The sequence below is a fragment of the Oncorhynchus gorbuscha genome, linkage group LG17, assembly GCF_021184085.1.
Source record: "Oncorhynchus gorbuscha isolate QuinsamMale2020 ecotype Even-year linkage group LG17, OgorEven_v1.0, whole genome shotgun sequence".
In the NCBI taxonomy this organism is placed as follows: Eukaryota; Metazoa; Chordata; class Actinopteri; order Salmoniformes; family Salmonidae; genus Oncorhynchus; species Oncorhynchus gorbuscha.
In genome coordinates, this window is record NC_060189.1 from 26,523,906 (window position 1) to 26,547,456 (window position 23,551).

At 42.9% G+C, this 23,551-nt stretch overlaps 1 protein-coding gene across 2 annotated transcripts in view; it reads left to right on the forward strand.

Annotated features, from left to right (window-relative positions):
• The first annotated feature begins 1,235 nt into the window (after nucleotides 1-1,235).
• LOC124001779 (lateral signaling target protein 2 homolog) overlaps nucleotides 1,236-23,551 on the forward strand; it is a 74,862-nt gene continuing 52,546 nt past the window's right edge. For both annotated transcript variants that reach the window (XM_046308833.1, XM_046308834.1), the window contains exon 1: nucleotides 1,236-1,629. In XM_046308833.1, the coding sequence (XP_046164789.1) occupies nucleotides 1,594-1,629 (36 nt within the window). In that variant the 5' untranslated portion in view covers nucleotides 1,236-1,593. The remainder of the gene's footprint in view (nucleotides 1,630-23,551) is intronic.

Sequence of the window (23,551 nt, forward strand, 5' to 3'; positions counted from 1 at the left end):
ACTGTCTGGTCCAAACGAGCACAACATTGTTGCCGCCCGTAGTATTGAATGCAAGGGAAGCCAGTGAGCATCTGGCCTCCCTTGATATGTTTTTATTTATTTTTTAAATAAGCCAATCAGCACTGAGCTAAACTGAGCAAGCTCAACTGTGAATGGTCCTGGTGGAAAATAAGTGTCAAGGGAAGCCATCTTGTTTTTGGCATCTCTCCTATCAAATCGCTTTGAAAGCATAACGTTATCTGTTGTGTTGTTGTCTTCCGGTGGCTACCTAGGTAAAATGGTCCCTTTCCTAAATTAGCCATGGATGAAGATAGGGATTTGGACTTGTGGTTTTACTTAATTATCAATTATAATGGCGATTCTGATCCAACCATTAATTCAAACATAATTGTGGCTCTGGCCTGAGAAGATGTTAGTTCAATATGTACAGTAGCTAGATGTAGAAGGCGAATGTTAACTAGCTAACGTTGTCTATGAACGGAAGTTAGGCTAGCGAGCAAGCATTTTAGCCAGGTAGCCTAGTACAACAAAAAATAAAATCCTGTACTGTATGACAGAGTGATTGACCAGTTCCTCAACATGAAAGGACTCATTGGCGTTTCTCTACAAGTAGGGTGAGTCAACATGTACACAAGCACACATGCAAACAGAAATCAGAACCATGGACAGCCACATCATATTTAGTTTATGTTGATTGGACTAAATTGTTTTTGGTATCTCTTATTTGTCACTGTATTAGACTAAGCAGAAGTCATTTGATTATGTTGAAATTATGCTGGAATAGTGGAGGCAGGTCCCGTTTTCTTTGCAACTTGTGGTAATTCTCTGCGGTTGTAAATCTATAATTGTTTCATGGTCTGACAATGTGTGTGTGTGGGAGTGGGGGGGGGGGGGGGGTCCCGTTAAGTTCCCGTTTTCTTCCCCGTGTTTTACCCACGCATCGCTAATGTTCATGTTTGTATTTGTGCCATATTAACAACCACTTTTGGAAAATAATTTACCAAAATTGTAGAACTACCAAAGATCCCTTTTCGCTTGCCATATAAATCAACAATAATTACGACGTATGTACCATAGAATTAGGAATTAGAAATTAATCATTCATTTTAAATTCATAAATTAGCAATTAGAATACTAATAATTAGGAATTTTACATTTAATAGGATATCTATGGATTGATTCTACACCATGGTGACGTATGGGTGCAAGCCTGGGAAAGTGGGTGGCGATATCAACGTGGCTGTCATCAAGCAGACGGAGGGGAAGAGCGAACGAAACCATCCGTTGAGGATTGCTTGCTTTATATATATATAAAAAAAGAAGGATTGCTTGCTTTATCCAGTCGGACTTGAAAAGTGTCAGTGAATCACCAGTCTACCGTGGATTCTGTAGGCATGAAAACACAACGTCGTTTTTAAAGAAATTATTTGAACACTTTCAACTCTTTACCTTACAATTTCGGATGTCGTATTGGATTAAATATTTCCCACCTTTTTAGCAACGTAGTTAGCTAGCTAGCATTTGCTAGTCTGTCTCACAGGTAGAAGAGGGGTCGGTGACAAAGGAGGGGTAAAGTGGCGAGGTAACTTAACGATGAATCGATTTCGAAAGTGGCTTTACAAGCCTAAGGTAAGTTTGATTCTATTCTCCAGCTACTGCCAGTAATCTGTTATTAGCCAATATATTTTTGAAAATAGCAATCTATAGTTTGCTATTTTCCTCATACAGTATTTTGCTGCAATGCATGTATTACACTCCTTAGTACATATTGAGCTACGCATGTACATGCTAGCTAGTCACTGCTAACGTTACCTTCTACAAAGTTGTTTCCTTCATTCTGGGTTATAGGTAACTGAAGCTATGCAATACGAATGGCTGCTTCTCGAAGCAAATTGTCATCGACTGCATTGCTGAGATTGGTCAATGCAGAAATAAATAATGTAGCTAGCTAGCCTAACTTGCAGTGCAGTCTCGAACTTGTACACTAGAGCTTTTGTTAGCTCTCTGGCTACCCTACCTAACGATATAGTACAAATGGTCATTACTTTGACACAGAATTCATTTAATTGCTGTTAATCCGATACAGTAACTGAGAGAATGCATCTGACAAGAAGATCGAGTGTATTTCCGAGGCTATTAACGCCTATGATAGTTACTCATTCTACATAGCTTTAGTCCAGTGGTTCCCAACCTTTTTGGGCTACTTTACTACAAACATAATTGTCTATGTTTGGAGTACCCCTGAAGTACCCCCTCGTGTGCATTTTTACCAGTAAACCAATGGTTTCATGTGTCTTCTCAAGTACCTCCTGTGGATAGGCGAAGTACCCCTAACAAATGTAGTCTGTGGCAATACCATTTTGTCTGCTAAGGGACAGATTGACATTTTACTGGGGGAGAGGGGTGTCAAACAATTTTTTAGCTTGGGGAGGGTTTACATTTTTCAGATGTATTTTTTAAATATTGGGCACGGAGGAGGGTAGTGCATTTTCCCCCTGGTTTACATTCGCTCTTCTGGTCATATTTTCACAATAAACAATGGCTTAACTTTTGACAGTACCCTAATAAAGTTTATAATAATAATATAATAAAGTTTAGAAGTGTTTGAAGTAAAGGTTGGCCGATTAATTAGGGCCGATTTTCAAGTTTTCATAACAATCAGAAATCGGTATTTTTGGGCACCGATTTGCAGAGTATTTTTTTTCTATATATATTTTTTATACCTTTTATTTAACAAGGAAAGTCAGTTATTAAGAACACATTCTTATTTTCAATGACTGCCTAGTGGGTTAACGGGGACAGAACGACAGATTTTCACCTCAGCTTGGGGGATCCAATCTTGCAACCTTACAGTTAACTAGTCCAACGCAATAACGACCTGCCTCTCTCTCGTTGCACTCCACAAGGAGACTGCCTGTTACACAAATGCAGTAAGCCAAGGTAAGTTGCCAGCTAGCATTAAAAAACAATCAATCATAATCATTAGTTAACTACACATGGTTGATATTACTAGATATTATCTAGCGTGTCCTGCATTGCATATAATCTGACTGAGCATACAAGTATCTGACTGAGCGGTGGTAGGCAGAAGCAGGCGCGTAAACATTCATTCAAACAGCACTTTCGTGCGTTTTGCCAGCAGCTCTTCGTTGTGCATCAAGCATTGCGCTGTTTATGACTTCAAGCCTATCAACTCCAAAGATTAGGCTGGTGTAACCGAAGTGAAATGGCTAGCTAGTTAGCGCGCGCTAATAGCGTTTCAAACGTCACTCGCTCTGAGCCTTCTAGTAGTTGTTCCCCTTGCTCTGCATGGGTAACGCTGCTTCGATGGTTGCTGTTGTGTTGCTGGTTCGAGCCCAGGGAGGAGTGAGGAGAGGGACGGAAACTATACTGTTACACTGGCAATACTAAAGTGCCTATAAGAACATCCAATAGTCAAAAGTTAATGAAATACAAATGGTATAGAGGGAAATAGTCCTATAATTCCTATAACTACAACCTAAAATTGGTCAACCTCTAGTTTGAAGGTTTGTTATGGTGTGGCTATTATTAAGCTTTAGCTACTGCAGACCTATTACATGAAGGCAGTGCACCCCGGTGCTCCAACTGACTTGGACAGTTGAACTTGAGGTAGGGAAGACTTTCAGGCCTACCAGAGTTTTTAGTTGTACATTTGTTTTTATTCAACCTTTATTTAACTAGGAAAGTCCGTTAAGAACAAATTCTTATTTATAATGACTGCCTACCCCGGCCAAACTCCTAACCCGGGCAGCACACAATTGGTAGATTATATTGATAGATTATAGGAGTAACTATAATCTATCAATACAATTTTTATCTTTATTGAAAGTATTTGGGTTGCAAATTAACAAATTACCCTCCTTCTGTACAACTATATCAGTATTGCAGTAGCCATTTGACATAAAGAAATGCATGTCGGTGTTGTAGCGTCTGTGTAGAGGCTCATCCTCAGTGAATTTTCTAAAAATAGTGAAATATTAAAACTACACTAAATATATTCACGTCACCAAGTAATTGATTAAAACACACTGTTTTGCATGGAAGGTCTACAGTAGCCTCAGCAGCACTCTGTAGGATAGCACCATGGTGTAGCCGTTTTTTTCCAACAACTATTGTCATGCACAAGGTAGATGTCCTAACCGATTTGCCAAAACTATAGTTTGTTAAAAAGACATTTGTGGAGTGGTTGAAAAACGAGTTACAACTACATAAGATTGCATACACTTAGGTTGGGGATATTAAAACTTGTTTTTCAACCACTCCACAAATGTCTTGTTAACAAACTGGCAAGTCGGTTAGGACATCTACTTTGTGCATGACACAAGTCATTTCTCTAATTGTTTAGACAGATTATTTCACTTATAATTCACTGTATCACAATTCCAGTGGGTCAGAAGTTTGCATACACTAAGTTGACTGTGCCTTCAAACAGCTTGGAAAATTCCAGAAAATTGTGTCATGGCTTTAGAAGCTTCTGATAGGCTAATTTACATAATGAGTCAATTGGAGGTGTACCTGTGGATACATTTCAAGGCCAACCTTCAAACTCTGTGCATCTTTGCTTGACATCATGGGAAAATCAAAATCAGCCAAGACCTCCATAATAAAGTCAGAGACCTCCATAAGTCTGGTTAATCCTGGGGAGCAATTTCCAAACGCCTGAAGGTACCACATTCATCTGTACAAACAATAGTACGCAAGTATAAACACCATGGGAACACGCAGCAGTCATACCGCTCAGGAAGGAGATGCGTTCTGTCTCCTAGAAATGAACGTACTTTGGTGCAAAAAGTGCAAATCAATCCCAGAACAACAGCAAAGGACCTTGTGAAGATGCTGGAGGAAACTGTTACAAAAGAATCTACAGTGGGGCAAAAAACTATTTAGTCAGCCACCAATTGTGCAAATAAATTCATTAAAAATCCTACAATGTGATTTTCTGGATTTTTTTCTCATTTTGTCTGTCATAGTTGAAGTGTACCTATGATGAAAATTACAGGCCTCATCTTTTTAAGTGGGAGAACTTGCACAATTGGTGGCTGACTAAATACTTTTTTGCCCCACTGTATATCCACAGTAAAACGAGTCCTATATTGACATAACCTGAAAGGCCGCTCAGCAAGGAAGAAGCCACTGCTGCGAAACCGCCATAAAAACGCCAGACTACGGTTTGCAACTGCACATGGGGACAAAGATCGTACTTTTTGGAGAAATGTCCTCTGGTCTGATGAAACAAAAATAGAACTGTTTGGCCATAATGACCATCGTTATGTTTGGAGGAAAAAGGGGGAGGCTTGCATGCCGAAGAACACCATCCCAACCGTGAAGCACAGGGTTGGCAACATCATGTTGTGGGGTGCTTTGCTGCAGGAGGGGCTGGTGCACTTCACAAAATAGATGGCTTCATGAGGATGGAATATTACGTGGGTATATTGAAGCAACATCAAGACATCAGTCAGGAAGTTAAAGCTTGGTTGCAAATGGGTCTTCCAAATGGACAATGACCCCAAGCATACTTCCAAAGTTGTGGTAAAATGGCTTAAGGACAACAAAGTCAAGGTATTGTAGTGGCCATCACAAAGCTTGACCTCAATCCTATAGAAAATTTGTGGGCAGAACTGAAAAGCGTGTGTGAGCAAGGAGGCCAACAAACCTGACTCAGTTACACCAGCTCTGTCCGGAATGGGCCAAAATTCACCCAACTTATTGTGGGAAGCTTGTGGAAGGCTAACCGAAACATTTGACCCAAGCTAAACAATTTAAAGGCAATACTACCAAATACTAATTGAGTATATGTAAACTTCTGACCCCACTGGGAATGTGATGTATGAAATAAAAGATGAAAAACGAATTCTCTCCTATTATTCTGACATTTCACATTCTTAAAATAAAGTGGTGATCCTAACTGACCTAAAACAGGGAATTTTTACTAGGATTAAATGTCAGGAATTGTGAAACTGAGTTTAAATGTAGTTGGCTAAACTTACGAGTTCAACTGTGTGTATATATATATATATATATATATATATATATATATATATATATCTATATATACTGAACAAAAATATAAACGCAACAATTTGTGATGTTACTGTTCCTATAAGGAAATCAGTCCATTTGAAATAAATAAATTAGGCCGTAATCTATCGATTTCACATGATTGGCGCAGCAATGGGAGGGCTTGGCCCACTCACTTGGGAGCTAGGCCCACCCACTGGGCAGACAGGCCGAGCCAATGAGAATTAGTTTTTTTCCCCACAAAAGAGCTTAATTACAGACAGAAATACTCCTCAGTTTCATCAGCTGTCCTGGTGGCTGGTCTGACGATCAGCAGGTGAAGAAGCAGGATGTGGTCCTGGGCTGGTGCGGTTACACGTGGGCTGCAGGTGTGAGGCCGGTTAGATATCCTGTTAAATTCTCTAAAATGGTGTTGAAGTTGCTTATGGTAGAGAAATTAACATTCAATTCTCTGGTGGAGATTCCTGCAGTCTCCCTCAACTTGAGTTGTCTGCAGCATTGTGTTGTGACAAAACTGCACAATTTAGTGGCCTTTTATTGTCCCCAGCACATGGTGCATCTGTGTAATTATCATGCTGTTTAATCAACTTCTTGATATGCCACCTGTCAGGTGGATGGATTATCTTGACAATTGAAAAATGCTTACTAAAAGGGATGTAAACAAAATGAGCACGAAATGTTAGAAATTAGCTTTGTGTCTTTATGGAAAGTGTCTGGGATCTTTTATTTCAGCTCATGAAACATGGTACCAACACTTTACATGTTGTGTTTTATATTTGTGTTTAACATATTTTTGTTTGTGGACACCCCTTAAATTAGTGGTTTTGGCTATGATCGGTGTATAAAATCGAGCACACAGCCATGCAATCACCATAGACAAACATTGGCAGTAGAAACGCCTACTGAAGAGCTCAGTCACTTTCAAGTTTGTAAAATTTGTGCCCTGCAAGAACTGCCCCGGTCAACTGTAAGTGATGGTATTGTGACGTGGAAACGTCAAAGAGCAACAACGGCTCAGCCGCAAAGTGGTAGGCCACACAAGCTCACAGAATGGGTCTGTCGAGTGCTGATGCGTGTAGCGCATAAGAATCATCTGTCCATGTTTGGCAACACTCACTATCGAGTTCCAAACTGCATCTGGAGGCAATGTTGGCACAATAACTGTTTGTGAGATGGGTTTCCATGGCCGAGCAGCTGCACAGAAGCTTAAGATCACCATGTGCAATCCCAATCGTTGGCTGGAGTGGTGTAAAGCTCGCCGGTATTGGAAATGCGTTCTCTGGAGTGATATATCACGTTTCACCATCTGGCAGTCTGACGGACTAATCTGGGTTTGGCGGATGAACACTACCTGCCCCAATGCATAATGCCAACTAATGTTTGTTGGAGAAGGAATAATGGTCTGCGGCTGTTTTTCATGGTTCGGGATAGGCTCCTTTGTTTCAGTGAAGGGAAATCTTAACGCTACAGCTTACAATGACATTCTAGATGATTCTGTGCTTCCAACTTTGTGGCAATAGCTTGGGGAAGGCCCTTTCTAGTTTCAGCATGCCCCTGTGCACAAAGTGAGGTCCATACAGAAATAGTTTGTCATGATCGGTGTGGAAGAACTTGACTGGCCTGCACAAAGCCTTGACCTCAACCCCATTGAACACATTTGGGTTAAATTGGAACGGTGACTGTGAGCCAGGCCTAATCTCCGAACATCACAAATGCTTTAGTGGATGCAAGTCCCCTCAGCAATGTTCCAACATCTAGTGGAAAGACTTCCCAGATGAGTAGAAGCTGTTATAGCAGCAAAGGGGAGACTCCATATTAATGCCCATGATTTTGAAATGAGATGTTAGACGAGCAGATGTGTTCATACATACCGTCATGTAGTGTGTGTGTGTATAATATTTTATATTAAAGTCATACAGTGGACACTTAAGTCTAAAGACCTATGTATGCAATGCCCTGATACATTTAGTGGTCAAATCTCTGACAGCTGCAACATTAGTTGGACAATTCACATATCTGTCACCAATTAGATGGAAACCTCACTACAGACACACTAAAGACTCTGGCAAGTACGCTAGTCCAGTGTCACTTTGATTATTCCTGCACATCATGGTTCACCAGCAGCCCCAAACATCTAAAGATATATCTACCCCAGAAGCCAGCCACACCAATGTGTCGGAGGGAACACCGTGCACCTGGTGACTGTGTCAGCGTGCACTGCGCCTGGCCCGCCACAGGAGTTGCTAGTGCGCGATGGGACAAGGACATCCCTGCCGGCCAAACCCTCCCCTAACCCGGACGACACTGGGCCATGGGTCTCCCGGTCGCCGCCGACTGCGACAGAGCCTGGACTCGAACCCAGAATCTCTAGTGGCACAGCTAGCTCTGCAATGCAGTGCCTTAGACCACCGCGCCACTCGGGAGGCCCGACCCCGACTTTATTGTGCAATCAACATTTTTTTAAAATGTATTTCTTTTTACTGACAAATTAAAACCAATCACTTCTGACTGTGCAGTGGCCAATTGATGAGTGGAAAGAGACATCTGTTATAAAACACTAAACATTTTAAAGCCTTCGATACTGGGTAAGCCTACAGATGGGGAGGGATGTATTTTCTGTTTATTTATTGTGGTGTTTATTTATTGTGGTGTTAAATGCCAACCATCATATTGAAGTGCCCAAAGTCAGTATGCTTTCTTTATTGGTTGTAAGGTGTACTGGCACAGAAACCTGTTGGTGGAAAATTCTTTGCAAATTTCTATAATTATAAATATGGCATCAACATTTTGAAAAATATGACACCCCCCCCCCCCCCCCCAGCTGCAGCAGGCTCTGATCGTAGTGTAATGAAACCTGCAGGGAGAGTGAGCTAGTCTGTGGTGGTCGGCGAACCCTCAACCTTCTGGTCTGTAGCCCCGCGTATCATCGACCGTGCAATAACAACATGCGGAAGTGGCATAGTCGATATCCACGTTTATTAACACAGGGTCCCTACAGTTATTGTTATTTGTAGTCGTAAACATTTATTTTAAGTCTATGAGGGCGGAGGCTGTTCATTTTGTTTTACAGTACAAGGGGAGGGCCGTGAAAATATTTGTAACGTTGTGGGTGGCCTGAGATCTGGAAAGAAGTGGAGGGTGCTGAACCATGTGTGAATAAAACATTTTGAGATTGTACAGTATCCCTTTGTTTAACAGAGAACTTCAGATCCCACTTGATAATAAAATTTCAAAAAATGCCTGACAACTGTGCCAGACGGCCTAACATCAGAATTCACATTGAATGTCCTCAGGATCAATAACTGATTTGTTGTTGGGACAGTTTTGCAATGACACAGGGTACCATTTTAATTTGAAGGGCTGGTGAATGTGGCATTGTCATACCACGACTAAAACCACAATATGCATGTCTTTTTGGACATTTTTTGTAGCTCATGTTTTAGGCCTAGTTGGACTTGACAGCCATGAAGACAACTTGGAAAATATTTGCATTTGCACACACACTGTGTTTCAGCTAAGGCCTTTTTTACTAACATACCACATCTCTGTTTGCTCTTCCAGCAAATGTATTGTCCATTACCATGACTGCCTTTTTCCTTTAAAAAAATAACCGCCCTACAATGGTGTTAAGGTTGCCACGGTGTTCGTCAGGATAATGACAAAGTTGAACCTTCTAATGAGAAATTGCACAACTTGTCATTCACTGTGTCTAGAAATTGAAATGGGCGTTAAGAAAATAACCATGTGGCAAGGACTGATTGTTACAAGGTTTCGTTCCCCTCTTTCCTACAGAGTTAATGTAAGTTGCTGATGGGGACATTTCTCAATGTCCTATTATGCTCCTGCAGCTCAGAAAACACTGGCTAGCTCAACACCCTCTTGATAAGATTGTCCTTCAATTTAGTGATTTCATCAAGATATTGGGGAAAGTATTTTTGCAACCAGAATAAGAGGAGGTTAAAAACGAACAGTCATTGACTAATATAATTAATTCTCAGTACTTTTGCCAAGAGGAGAACTCTGCGTTGCCTTTTCCAAGTGTACTGAAGGCAACAGAATGTTATTTATTTTACCGGCCACTAAGTCTGTAGCATTCTGCTCTTGTTAATACTACTCTATATATTTAGCCTAAATTCTTCAGACCCTAACCAAAGTCATCTCCTTTTCGTTTATTCAGCATCACCTAGAATGGAAATATTTCTATAAAATACAGAAATGGCTGAAGAAAGTAATTACCAAAGTAATTAGCACCATGTCTGGTCCAGAGTGGTTCTGAACAGTTGTCACCAAGAGGGAGAAAGGGAGCAGCGAAGTGCTGGGCAGCGACCAACACGTCTGAATATTTAGCCTGGTTTCTCCAGCCCTTTATGGATGTCTCCATTCTGCTTACCCAACAGACAAAACATAATTGCATTTTCCAAGTGTGCCGAGGGAAACACAGAATGTTGTTATTTATTTTATAGGCCAATAAGTCTGTAGCATTCCGCTCTGACATACTTTATTGTTGAACACTGCACAGCCTTGTCATTTTCACATCAACAGTAAGTAGTTTTATTATTGAACTATGCACTCATGGAGATAGAAAGGTGTTGAATCAGCATGTTCCCCTAGAATGGAGTAAGGCTATTGATATTTTCAGAGCTGTACTACCCTAGATTAGTCACATTGAAGCATGTTCCCCCAGAATGGAGTAAGGCTATTGATATTTTCAGCGCTGTAATACCCTAGATTAGTCACATTGAAGCATGTTCCCCCAGAATGGAGTAAGGCTATTGATATTTTCAGAGCTGTACTACCCTAGATTAGTCACATTGAAGCATGTTCCCCTAGAATGGAGTAAGGCTATTGATATTTTCAGAGCTGTACTACCCTAGATTAGTCACATAGGGAAGGGATTTGTTTCTCTCTTTCCAGCTATATAATCTCCATTCAGTGCTCTGAAGAACTCAGGTATCAAAGTGCACTTCAAACTACCTGAAAATAAGACCCACTAACATCCCTTCCAGAGCACGGTACCCTTGGACTGTTGGAGGAAGGGCTATGGCTATAGGGCAAAGGTAGGATTAGATTGACCCACATTCACAATATTGTAAGATGAGATGGCTGACATTCCTTCTTGCTCTGTAAACTTGTCTCGCTGTTTTGGTCTAAACCCTCTCTAAAAGGCAGTTAAAGACCGGGCCTGTTCTGTATTATAGTACTTGGCAAATGTTTGCTTGCTGTACAGGTGCATGTCCTCTACCATTATTGAGTATTGGAGGAAACTCATTGAATCATGAACCTAATATACTTAAAATAGACAGATTTTTTTCCCCCTCGACCAAAAATTCAATATGAGAAGTTATAATAAAGGGAAGGTAGAAGATTGGGGCCATTGTACATGGAGACATGCTTGACTGGCAGCAGATAGAGACGAAGACCTGGCTACGGTGTTCACTGAGCCAAAATGGCCTCTATTACTACCTCTCATTCATCAGAGAGAGACTCGCAGAGAGAGGAGAGATGTCAGGAGGCTAAACCTGCATATTTCCTCCCTTCCGCCTCTCCTTCCCCAGGCTTATTCTATCAGGCATTCAGTGATTGACCTTCAGCCACACTCCACCTCATCTGTCAGTGTGACAGGCCCACAACCAGCGACGTGCCAGCCAGTCACGCTCAACTCGTATCCATCTGCCAGTATAGCCTGAGCAAATGGGAACAGAGATGGGATGCTCTAAAATCCACGCTTTCCACTCTACACACTAGCCAAGCATATTAGTACTTGCAATTATAAACAACCACATCCATTTATACACTTACAGGATAATACAGATACTGTTTGTGAGACAGAAATGTCATAGATTGCAACATAAAGTCCAGACGTCGATCATTCAATCCAACCGCCACTAGTCCTCATCCTTCCAGTCATCCATTTTCCATACTGTTTTAATAATCTAGTTTTGCCTACATTCTTAAGGCCCTAACCAAAGTCATCTCCTTTTTGTTATTCAGCATCCCTTAGTTCCCAGGGAAATGTTTTTGTAAAATACAGAAAAATCTGAAGAAACTAAAGTAATTAGCACCTTGTCTGGTCCAGAGTGGTTCTGAGCAATTGTCACCAAGAGGGAGAAAGGGAGCAGCGAAGTGCTGGGCAGCGACCAACACGTCTGAATATTTAACCTGGTTTCTCCAGCCCTTTATGGATGTCTCCATTCTGCTTACCCAACAGACAAAACATAATTGATTTGGTGTCAGCTGCTGGATTTAGAAAACTGACCTGACCCCTGGTGCTCATCTAGACAGGCCAACCAATTTGACGGCCTTTTGAAATTCATTGCAGGATTGGTATGCTGGCCACGGTGTCCTAGGTGTGGGGTGAAGATGATTTAAATGCAAGAAGCTGTGGAGCGATGGGGATTGAATGCCACCAGAGAGACTCCTCTCGTAAGGGTGTTTTAATGACCGAGGAGTTTCATGGATTTCTTTTCACATTACGACATTGATAACAGTATGTGGACACTCCTTTCGATTGGGACAAGTTCCTTGATTTCACTTTAGAAGCAGTACGGTGCACTCAAGGTGCCCTTTTGCTTTCAGTGAGTTGTATGAGGCTGTCTGCAGCAGCAGCAGACTATAAAATGCATAACACCCCTCTGGCTGCCATCTCTACAGCAGGAAAGAAAAGGAAGGTGGGTGAGCCAGGGAGGGATAAGAGTAGGCCTATAGTTTTGGGATTAGGCCTAGTTCTTTGGGATTAGGCCTAGTTATTTCTTGGCCTTGGTTACAGTTGTCAGGAGATCAAATAAAAGGATGAGTCTCTTTCCCAGCTTTCACACACTGGTATTTCTTCCTTTTTGTTTCTCCCGACTTTATTCAGTGTCACACCATGGGAGTTTTTGAGAACAATGTCTCTGAACGGGCAGATTGAACAGCCAATACTGTACAACCATTAGCCTTACTATTGAAAGATACTGTGCGCCACGCTATTGTGATGTAAATTTGCAGCAAAAATAGACATTTTTAACTATTTGTTGGCTTTTGGTAATGTTTTGCAAGTTGATATCGCGTAATTGTAAAGACAAGCTCAGAACCCTCAACACCAAATAATATTATTATTATTATTTTTCACTGTAAATTTGCCCACAGTGGAGCATGGCATGTGGGCTTTGTGTATAAAATATCTTCTACGCAGAGGGTGGGCACCATAGAGAGGACCAAAGTCTGCTCCATGGGAACTGGACAGTGTATGTTGAAGAGAACCTGCAAGTTGTGTGTGCGGTCCCTGCAGTCACCAAGCGTTCATCCACGCCTGTCATTGTCTTTAATCTCCATGGTCAAACTCTGCAGTAATGTCTGACTTGGTCTTTGTCCATCCATGACAATGGTCTGTTTCTGCGTAGACAGACTGAGCCAAGGCTGACTGTGAGTCATGTTCCACAAGAGTAGAGAGGGTTATAAATGCAGAGTTTAGTTTATTAGAGTAGTACATTTATTTTATTTCAGTTCCGTCAGTCATTTCACTAGAAGAATTGTGATGATAATTAGGTTTGTTATCTTGTAGTATTATCCTGCAAGGAGCACCCATGAAATTGGTCCCTACCGTGTTTCATTTTAAAGGACACTATTATAAAAAAGAATCATGTTACAGAATGAAGACCAACACAATGCCATGATGCGTCTCAGAAGAAACAACCTTTCACCTTCGCCCCCTCCCTATCACGCCCCCCCTCCCTCCCTATCACGCCTCCCTATCACGCCTCCCTATTACCCCCCTCCCTATCACGCCTCCCTGTCACCCCTTCAGCCTCATTTGCGCTTTTGTGTTATTGTTTTGGGAATTTTAAATCTCCCCTCCATCTGTAACCACCACAGCAGTTAGCCAGCACGGGATTGTATAATTGGTCACGGGTCCTAAGGAAGTATGAGTGTGTGTGGGGGGGGGACCTGTTTGCAGCAGCCCAAATCGTCTTAGCCCCCCCCTCTGTGCTACAGCTGCCCCGTCCTGTCCTGCCAACCCATGTGCCAGGGACGTGCTCTACACAGCTCCATCTTTCAGATCAAACATCAGATTACACCAGTGTCCATTCAGACATACACAGTTACATGATGACAGTCTCAATCCAGATACAAAGACTATTTTCAAATCTGCTGAGTCAATGAACTTGCTCTGGGTTGAGCGCTTTGCCCAGGGCAAAGAAGAGGGATGGCCTGTTTGTCAGTCTGTGTGAACGTGGCTAATTGCTATGACATTGGCAGGTTTGTTTTACACATGCAACACAGTAGCAATTAGATGTTTAACTAGTTGACAATAGATGTGCTAAAGGAGATCCTTAATAAATACTAATGCGCACAAACACTTCAAAGATTCAGGCCTATAGATTTACCAAGAGAAATGATAGGATAAGGGGTTAAATTGGCCACACTGTAGAGTTGTGGAGAGGGACGCCACTGTCCTGTTGTATTGAAACCGTTAATGTGAGAGCAATATTTTATTTACAAGTTCATCCTGGGGTTACACTGAAGGTCTACTACTCTATTGTCATATGTAAACTGCAGTTCCAGAGGATTAGAGTCTGGCTGAAAGACTTTTGAGGACAAGATGGCTCGAGAAAAAAATACTCTTTGCAACACTGTTGAAAGAATTTCACAGTACAATGGAGACCGAATAGAAAATAATGACTTGGCATAACGGAAACCTCCAGAAGACCTTACGGAGATGATCATGACGATAATAGTCTTCATAGTTAGGCCATAATTGACCAAAGACTTAAAAGTTGTTTACTCAGGGTAGCAGAGGTTTTTGAGCTTTAACGCTGACCAACGGGCCTGAGTAGGGTTGATGCGCTGTATACAGCTGCTCATTTGCCAGTAACTGGATGATACAGAATGTGCTGTTGCAGACAGTGCGAGACAGATTTTCCTCCAGTGTGTGTGTGTGTGTGTGTGTGTGTGCATGGTATTTTATGCTTGGCAGGAGAATGAGCCTGGAGAATGGAGGGCAGTGAAAGGCTTGTTGTAAACTCCCTGAAGTGGAGTCTATGTATGTACAGTTACTGATGATGGTGATGTAGGATTATGGAGAAGCATTAGCCACCCCCACTGTTTAAATATAAATCCAGATTCGGCACCACCACAGGGACATGGCTGAAGGAGTCTGCTGCTTGACACAACGGGAGCGTTTAATACGATTATACAGGCTGGCAAGACAACGCACCACGAATGACAACCGCACACCTTGTTCAATTACACTATCCTTCTTCAGGATCGGTGGGTCCCTTGCGGGACGGTTGAGCTAACATAGGCTAATGCGATAAGCGTGAGGCTGTAAGTAAACAAGAACATTTCCCAGGACAGACATTTCTGAAATTGTCAGAGCTTACATTTTTGTTACTCTAACTGCACTGTCCAATTTACAGTAGCTATTACAGTGAAATAATACCATGCTATTGTTTGAGGAGAGTGCACAGTTTTGAAAGTTATTAATTATCAAATTAGTCTCATTTGGGCAGTCTTGATACAACATTTTGAACAGGAATGCAATGGTTCATTGGATCAGTCTAAACTGTGCACACTGCGGCCATCTAGTGGCCAAAATCCAAGTTGCACCTGTGCTGGAATAATACATTATGGCCTTACTCTTGCATTTCAAATATGTATTATCTTTTACCGGCTCTATTGTGTTATTCTCCTACATTCCTTTCACATTTCCACACATTTTCAAATGGCACAAAGAAACTGCATAGCCTTACTTCAGGGCCTGAGCTACAGGCAGTTAGATTTGGGTATGTAATTTTAGGTGGGGGAAAAAAAGAAAAAGGAGGGGGGGGTTGGTCCTTTAAAAACATACTGTTTTGCTGTGTGTAGCCTAATATTGGTGCGGTTGAAGAGAATGGCTATGAATATGTATCACTAATCCATCCATCCATGGTTAGGTTATGAGTGCTTAATCATCTGTAATGACAGGGTTTTGAACAGAGAATGAACAGGTTTGAGTCCTCTGAACGAGAGGATCAAGGACATCTGACAGCATGAGCAGTTACACAGCAGTGCCTTGACACAGGATGGTCAGTCACTGAATCTGCTGAATCATTTTATCCTGCAAGGTAAATGGTTGGTTGTCCTAAAGGAAGGGGACATGAGTTGCAGTTTTTAGTTGATTCCTACAACCTCACACCCTCTCAAGACTGACTTTTTTTTGTCACAACAAGCCAAGCAACTTAGTTTAAATTCAATTGATTAGTTACAGACAATGCATATATGCCAGATTGTAGGTTGTTGGGAGATTAGTGTTCTGACTGGTTCTGTTCCCTTCAATCCCACCATCTATTGTTATCGACAACATTTTTTACTGAATCAGAGCTACAATTTGTCATTATTTTACCACTGACCTTTTGTCTTTTGACATCTTTTTGCCTCTGCCCCTTGTGCAACAGTACAGCATTTAGTTGTCACTCATAACAAGGTTGCAAATTTGTCACCATGACAATCATGACATCATTAATTAATCTGTTATCTTGGGCTATTTGTGTCTAACAACGTTTTCCTGTGGGAAGAAAGGGTTGCTCTCATTAATGACTTGCATGACCCTATTTATTCACCATCTGAACTATAGCTTTGGCTGAGCTGCAAAGTGACACGTGTTGTCTTTGTGTGACATGGGTGCCTGTAGTCTTTGGCAATTTTTCGTGCCTTTGACACCACCTGATATAGAAGTCCTGGATGGCCGGGAACTTGGCCCCAGTGATGTACTGGGCTGTTCGCACCACCCTCAGTAGCGTTTTGTGGTCTAGGGTGGAGCATTTACCATAACAAGCGGTGATGCAGCCAGTCAAGATGTTTTCGATGGTGCAGCTATATATCTTTTTGAGAATCTGAGTGCCTTAGCTAAATCTTTTCAGGCTCCTGAGGGGGAAGAGGCCATTTCGGGCCCTCTTCGCGACTGTGCTGATGTTTGTGGACCATGTTAAGTCCTTAGTGATGTGGCCGTCAAGGAACTTTTAAAGCTCTTGACCCACTCCACTGCAGCCCCGTCGATGTGGAGGGGGCCGTGCTCTCCCCTCTATCTCCTGTAGTCCACGATCAACTCCTTGGTCTTACTTTGATGTTGGAGAGGTTGCCATGGCACCACACTGCTATGTCTCTGAACTCCTTGTAGGCTGTCTCATCGCTATTGGTGATCAGGCCTACCACCGTCATGTCGTCAGCAAACTTGGTGTTGGAGTCGGGCGTGGCCACGCAGTCGTGGGTGAACAGAGCGAACAGGAGGGGAATGTGCACACACCCTAGATGGGCACCTGTGTTAAGGGTCAGTGTGGCAAAAGTGTTGTTGCCTACCTTCACCACCTGTCAGGAAGTCCAGGATCCAGTTAGAGGGAAGTGTTCAGGGTCTCGAGCTTGGAGGGGACTATGGTGTTGAACACTGAACAGCATTCTACAATAGTTATTTCCCCTCTTGTTCAGGTAGGAGAGGGCAGTGTGAAATGCAATTCCGATTTCGTCGTCTGTTGGGTGGGATACGAATTGGAGTGGCTCCAGTGTGTCTGGGATGATATTGTTGACGTGTCATGACCAGCCTTTCAAAGCACTTCATAATTCCAGATGTGAGTGCTACAAGGTGATAGTTATCTTGAAGTTCTTGGGGACAATGGTGGTCAATTTAAAACATGTTGGGACTACGGACTGGGACAAGTAGAGATGGAACATTTCTGTGAAGAAACTTACCAGCTGGTCTGTGCATGCTTTGAGAATGCGCTGTGGTATTCCGTCTGGCCCGACAACCTTGCGAGTGTTAACCTGTTTTAAAAGTTTTACTTACATTGGCCACAGAGAGGGAGATCAGTCACCCGGAACAACAGGGGCTTTCATATATATATTCAGAACCCTAGACTTTTTCCACTTTTTGTTGTGTTACAGCCTTATTATAAAATGGATTTAATTGCTGTTTTTTCCCTTAATCTACACATACTAAGTCATAATAACAAAGCAAAACCAGTTGTTTTATTTGCAGATGTATGTCACATTTACATAAGTATTCAGACCCTTTACTCAGTACTTTGTTGACGCACCTTAGTCAGCGATTACAGCCTCGAGTGTTCTTGGGTATGACGATGCAAGCTTGGTACACCTGTATTGGGGGAGTTTATCCCATTGTTTTCTGCAGATCCTCTCGAGCTCTGTCACGTTGGATGGGGAGTGTCGCTGCACAGTTATTTTCAGGTCTCTCCAGAGATGTTCAAGTCCGGTCTCTGGATCAAATCAAATCAAATTTTATTTGTCACATACACATGGGTAGCAGATGTTAATGCGAGTGTAGCGAAATGCTTGTGCTTCTAGTTCCGACAATGCAGTAATAACCAACAAGTAATCTAACTAACAATTCCTAAACTACTGTCTTATACACAGTGTAAGGGGATAAAGAATATGTACATAAGGATATATGAATGAGTGATGGTACAGAGCAGCATAGGCAAGATATAGTAGATGGTATCGAGTACAGTATATACATATAAGATGAGTATGTAAACAAAGTGGCATAGTTAAAGTGGCTAGTGATACATGTATTACATAAGGATGCAGTCGATGATATAGAGTACAGTATATACGTATGCATATGAGATGAATAATGTAGGGTAAGTAACATTATATAAGGTAGCATTGTTTAAAGTGGCTAGTGATATATTTACATCATTCCCAACAATTCCCATTATTAAAGTGGCTGGAGTTGAGTCAGTGTGTTGGCAGCGGCCACTCAATGTTAGTGGTGGCTGTTTAACAGTCTGATGGCCTTGAGATAGAAGCTGTTTTTCAGTCTCTCGGTCCCAGCTTTGATGCACCTGTACTGACCTCGCCTTCTGGATGATAGCGGGTTGAACAGGCAGTGGCTCGGGTGGTTGATGTCCTTGATGATCTTTATGGCCTTCCTGTAACATAGGGTGGTGTAGGTGTCCTGGAGGGCAGGTAGTTTGCCCCCGGTGATGCGTTGTGCAGACCTCACTACCCTCTGGAGAGCCTTACGGTTCAGGGCGGAGCAGTTGCCGTACCAGGTGGTGATACAGCCCGCCAGGATGCTCTCGATTGTGCATCTGTAGAAGTTTGTGAGTGCTTTTGGTGACAAGCCGAATTTCTTCAGCCTCCTGAGGTTGAAGAGGCGCTGCTGCGTGAGTGGACCAATTCAGTTTGTCTGTGATGTGTATGCCGAGGAACTTAACTTGCTACCCTCTCCACTACTGTTCCATCGATGTGGATAGGGGGGTGTTCCCTCTGCTGTTTCCTGAAGTCCACAATCATCTCCTTAGTTTTGTTGGCGTTGAGTGTGAGGTTATTTTCCTGACACCACACTCCGAGGGCCCTCACCTCCTCCCTGTAGGCCGTCTCGTCGTTGTTGGTAATCAAGCCTACCACTGTTGTGTCGTCCGCAAACTTGATGATTGAGTTGGAGGCGTGCATGGCCACGCAGTCGTGGGTGAACAGGGAGTACAGAAGAGGGCTCAGATCGCACCCTTGTGGGGCCCCAGTGTTGAGGATCAGAGGGAAGGAGATGTTGTTACCTACCCTCACCACCTGGGGGCGGCCCGTCAGGAAGTCCAGTACCCAGTTGCACAGGGCGGGGTCGAGACCCAGGGTCTCGAGCTTGATGACGAGCTTGGAGGGTACTATGGTGTTGAATGCCGAGCTGTAGTCGATGAACAGCATTCTCACATAGGTATTCCTCTTGTCCAGATGGGTTAGGGCAGTGTGCAGTGTGGTTGAGATTGCATCGTCTGTGGACCTATTTGGGCGGTAAGCAAATTGGAGTGGGTCTAGGGTGTCAGGTAGGGTGGAGGTGATATGGTCCTTGACTAGTCTCTCAAAGCACTTCATGATGACGGAAGTGAGTGCTACGGGGCGGTAGTCGTTTAGCTCTGTTACCTTAGCTTTCTTGGGAACAGGAACAATGGTGGCCCTCTTGAAGCATGTGGGAACAACAGACTGGTATAGGGATTGATTGAATATGTCCGTAAACACACCGGCCAGCTGGTCTGCGCATGCTCTGAGGGCGCGGCTGGGGATGCTGTCTGGGCCTGCAGCCTTGCGAGGGTTAACACGTTTAAATGTCTTCCTCACCTCGGCTGCAGTGAAGGAGAGACCCCATGTTTTCGTTGCAGGCCGTGTCAGTGGCACTGTATTGTCCTCAAAGAGGGCAAAAAGTGATTTTAGTCTGCCTGGGAGCAAGAAATCCTGGTCCGTGACTGGGCTGGATTTCTTCCTGTAGTCTGTGATTGACTGTAGACCCTGCCACATGCCTCCTGTGTCTGAGCCGTTGAATTGAGATTCTACTTTGTCTCTGTACTGACGCTTAGCTTGTTTGATAGCCTTGCGGTGGGAATAGTTACACTGTTTGTATTTGGTCATGTTTCCAGTCACCTTGCCCTGATTAAAAGCAGTGGTTCGCGCTTTCAGTTTCACGCGAATGCTGCCATCAATCCACGGTTTCTGGTTAGGGAATGTTTTAATCGTTGCTATGGGAACGACATCTTCAACGCACGTTCTAATGAACTCGCACACCGAATCAGCGTATTCGTCAATGTTGTTATCTGACGCAATACAAAACATATCCCAGTCAACGTGATGGAAGCAGTCTTGGAGTGTGGAGTCAGCTTGGTCGGACCAGCGTTGGACAGACCTCAGCGTGGGAGCCTCTAGCTTTAGAGGTTGGGCTACTCAAGGACATTCAGATACTTGTCCCGAAGCCACTCCTGTGTTGTCTTGGCTGAGTGCTTAGGGTTGTTGTCCTGTTGGAAGGTGAACTGTCGCCCCCAGTCTGAGGTCCTGAGTGCTCTAGTGCAGGTTTTAATCAAGGATCTCTGTACTTTGCTCAGTTCATCTTTCCCTCGATCATGACTAGTGCCCAGTCCCTGCCGCTGAAAAAGATCCCCACAGCATGATGCAGCCACCACCATGCTTCACCGTAGGGATGGTGCTAGGTTTCCTCCAGACGTGACGCTTGGCATTCAGGCCAAAGAGTTCAATCTTGGTTTCATCAGACCAGAGAGTCTTGTTTCTCGTGGTCTGAGAGTCCTTTAGGTGCCTTCTGGCAAACTCCAAGAGGGCTGTCATGTGCCTTTTACTGAGGAGTGGCTTCCGTCTGGCACTCTACTATAAAGGCCTGATTGATGGAGTGCTGCAGAGATGGGAGAACTTTCCAGAAGGACAACCATCTCTGCAGAGGAACTCTGGAGCTCTGTCATAGTGGCCGTTGGGCTTTTGGTCACTTCCCTGAACAAGGCCCTTCTCCCCTGATTTATCAGTTTGGCTGGGTGGCCAGTTATAGGAAGAGTCTTGGTGGTTCCAAACTTCTACCATTTTAAGGATGATGGAGGCCACTGTGTTCTTGGGGACCTTCAATGCTGCAGAAATGTTTTTTGTACCCTTCTCCAGATCTGTGCCTCGACACAATCCTGTCTCGGAGCTCTGCGGACAATTCCTTCGACCTCATGGCTTAGTTTTTGCTCTGTCAACTGTGGGACCTTATATAGTGTGTGTGTGTGTGTGTGTGTGTGTGTGTGTGTGTGTGTGTGTGTGTGTGTGTGTGTGTGTGTGTGTGCGCGTGCACCTTTCCAAATCATGTCCAATTAATTTAATTTATCACAGGTGGACTCCAATAAAGTTGTAGAAACATCTCAAGGATGTTCAATGGAAACAGGATGCACCTGAGCTCAATTTTGAGTCTCATTGCAAAGGGTCTGAATATTTATGTAATTAGTTTTAGTTTATACATTATCAAAAACAGAAAAACTTTTTCCAATTATTGGTCATTGTGTGCAGATTGTACCCTTTTTTCATCCATTTTAGAATAAGGCTGTAAATGTACTAATGTTGGAAAAGTCAAGGGCTCTGAAGACACACACACACGGGAAGTACATCTATCTATATTGCGCGCACACACAAGCTGGTTGAGAGAATGCCAAGCATCAACGCAAAGGGTGGCAAACTTTTGACTGGTAGTGTGTGTGTGTGTGTACAGTTGAAGTCGGAAGTTTACATACACCTTAGCCAAATGCATTTAAACTCAGTTTTTCACATTACCTGACATTTAATCCTCGTATATATTCCCTGTTTTAGGTCAGTTAGGATCACCACTATTATTTTAAGAATGTGAAATGTTAGAGTAATTTATTTCAGCTTTTATTTCATTCATCACATTCCCAGTGTGTCAGAATTTGACATACACTCAATTAGTATTTGGTAGCATTGCCTTTAAATAGTTTAACTTAGGTCAAATGTTTCGGGTAGTCTTCCCATTAAAAAGTTGGGTGAATTTTGGCCCATTCCTCCTGACCGAGCTGGTGTAACTGAGTCAGGGTTGTAAAGGCCTCCTTGTTCGCACACGCTTTTTCAGTTCTGCCCACACATTTTCTATAGGATTGATGTCAGGGCTTTGTGATACCTTGACTTTGTTGTCTTGTCTTTAAGCTGTTTTGCCACAACTTTGGAAGTATTTGGAGTCATTGTCCAATTGGAAGACTCATATGCGACCAAGCTTTAACTTCCTGACTGATGTCCTGAGATGTTGCTTCAATATATCCACATAATTTTCCTCCCTCATGATGCCATCTATTTTGATAAGTGCACCAGTCCCTCCTGCAGCAAAGCACCCCAACAACATGACGTTGCCACCACCGTGCTTCACGGTTGGGATGGTGTTCTTCGGCTTACAAGCGTCCCCCTTTTTCCTCCAAAAATAATGATGGTCATTATGGCCAAACAGTTCTATTTTTTTGTTAAATCAGACCAGAGGACACTTCTCCAAAAAGTATGATCTTTGTCCCCATGTGCTTTTGCAAACTGTAGTCTGGCTTTTTTAATGGCGGTTTTGGAGCAGTGGCTTCTTCCTTGCTGAGCAGCCTTTCCGGTTATGTCTCTATAGGACTCGTTTTATTGTGGATATAGCTACTTTTTTACCCGTTTCCTCCAGCACCTTCACAAGGTCCTTTGCTGTTGTTCTGGGATTGATTTGCACTTTTCGCACCAAAGTACATTCATCTCTAGGAGACAGAATGCGTCTCCTTCCTGAGCGGTATGACTGCTGCGTGTTGCTGTGGTGTTTATACTTCCGTACTATTGTTTGTACAGGTGAACGTGGTACCTTCAGCTGTTTTGGAAATTGCTCCCAAGGATGAACCAGACTTGTTGAGGTCTACAATTTTTTTTCTGAGCTCTTAGCTGATTTTCCCATTGTGTCAAACAAAGACGGCCTGAGTTTGAAGGTTGGCCTTGAAATACATCCAAAGGTACACCTCCAATTGACTCAAATGATGTCAATTAGCCTATCAGAAGCTTCTAAAGCCATGACATCATTTTCTGGAATTTTCCAAGCTGTTTAAAGGCACAGTCAACTTAGTGTATGTAAACTTCTGACCCATTGGAATTGTGAAATAATCTGTCTGTAAACTGTTGGAAAATTTCTGGAGTGGTTGAAAAACGTGTGTTAATGATTCCAACCTAAGTGTATGTAAACATCTGACTTTGTGTGTGTGTGCATACATACATATAT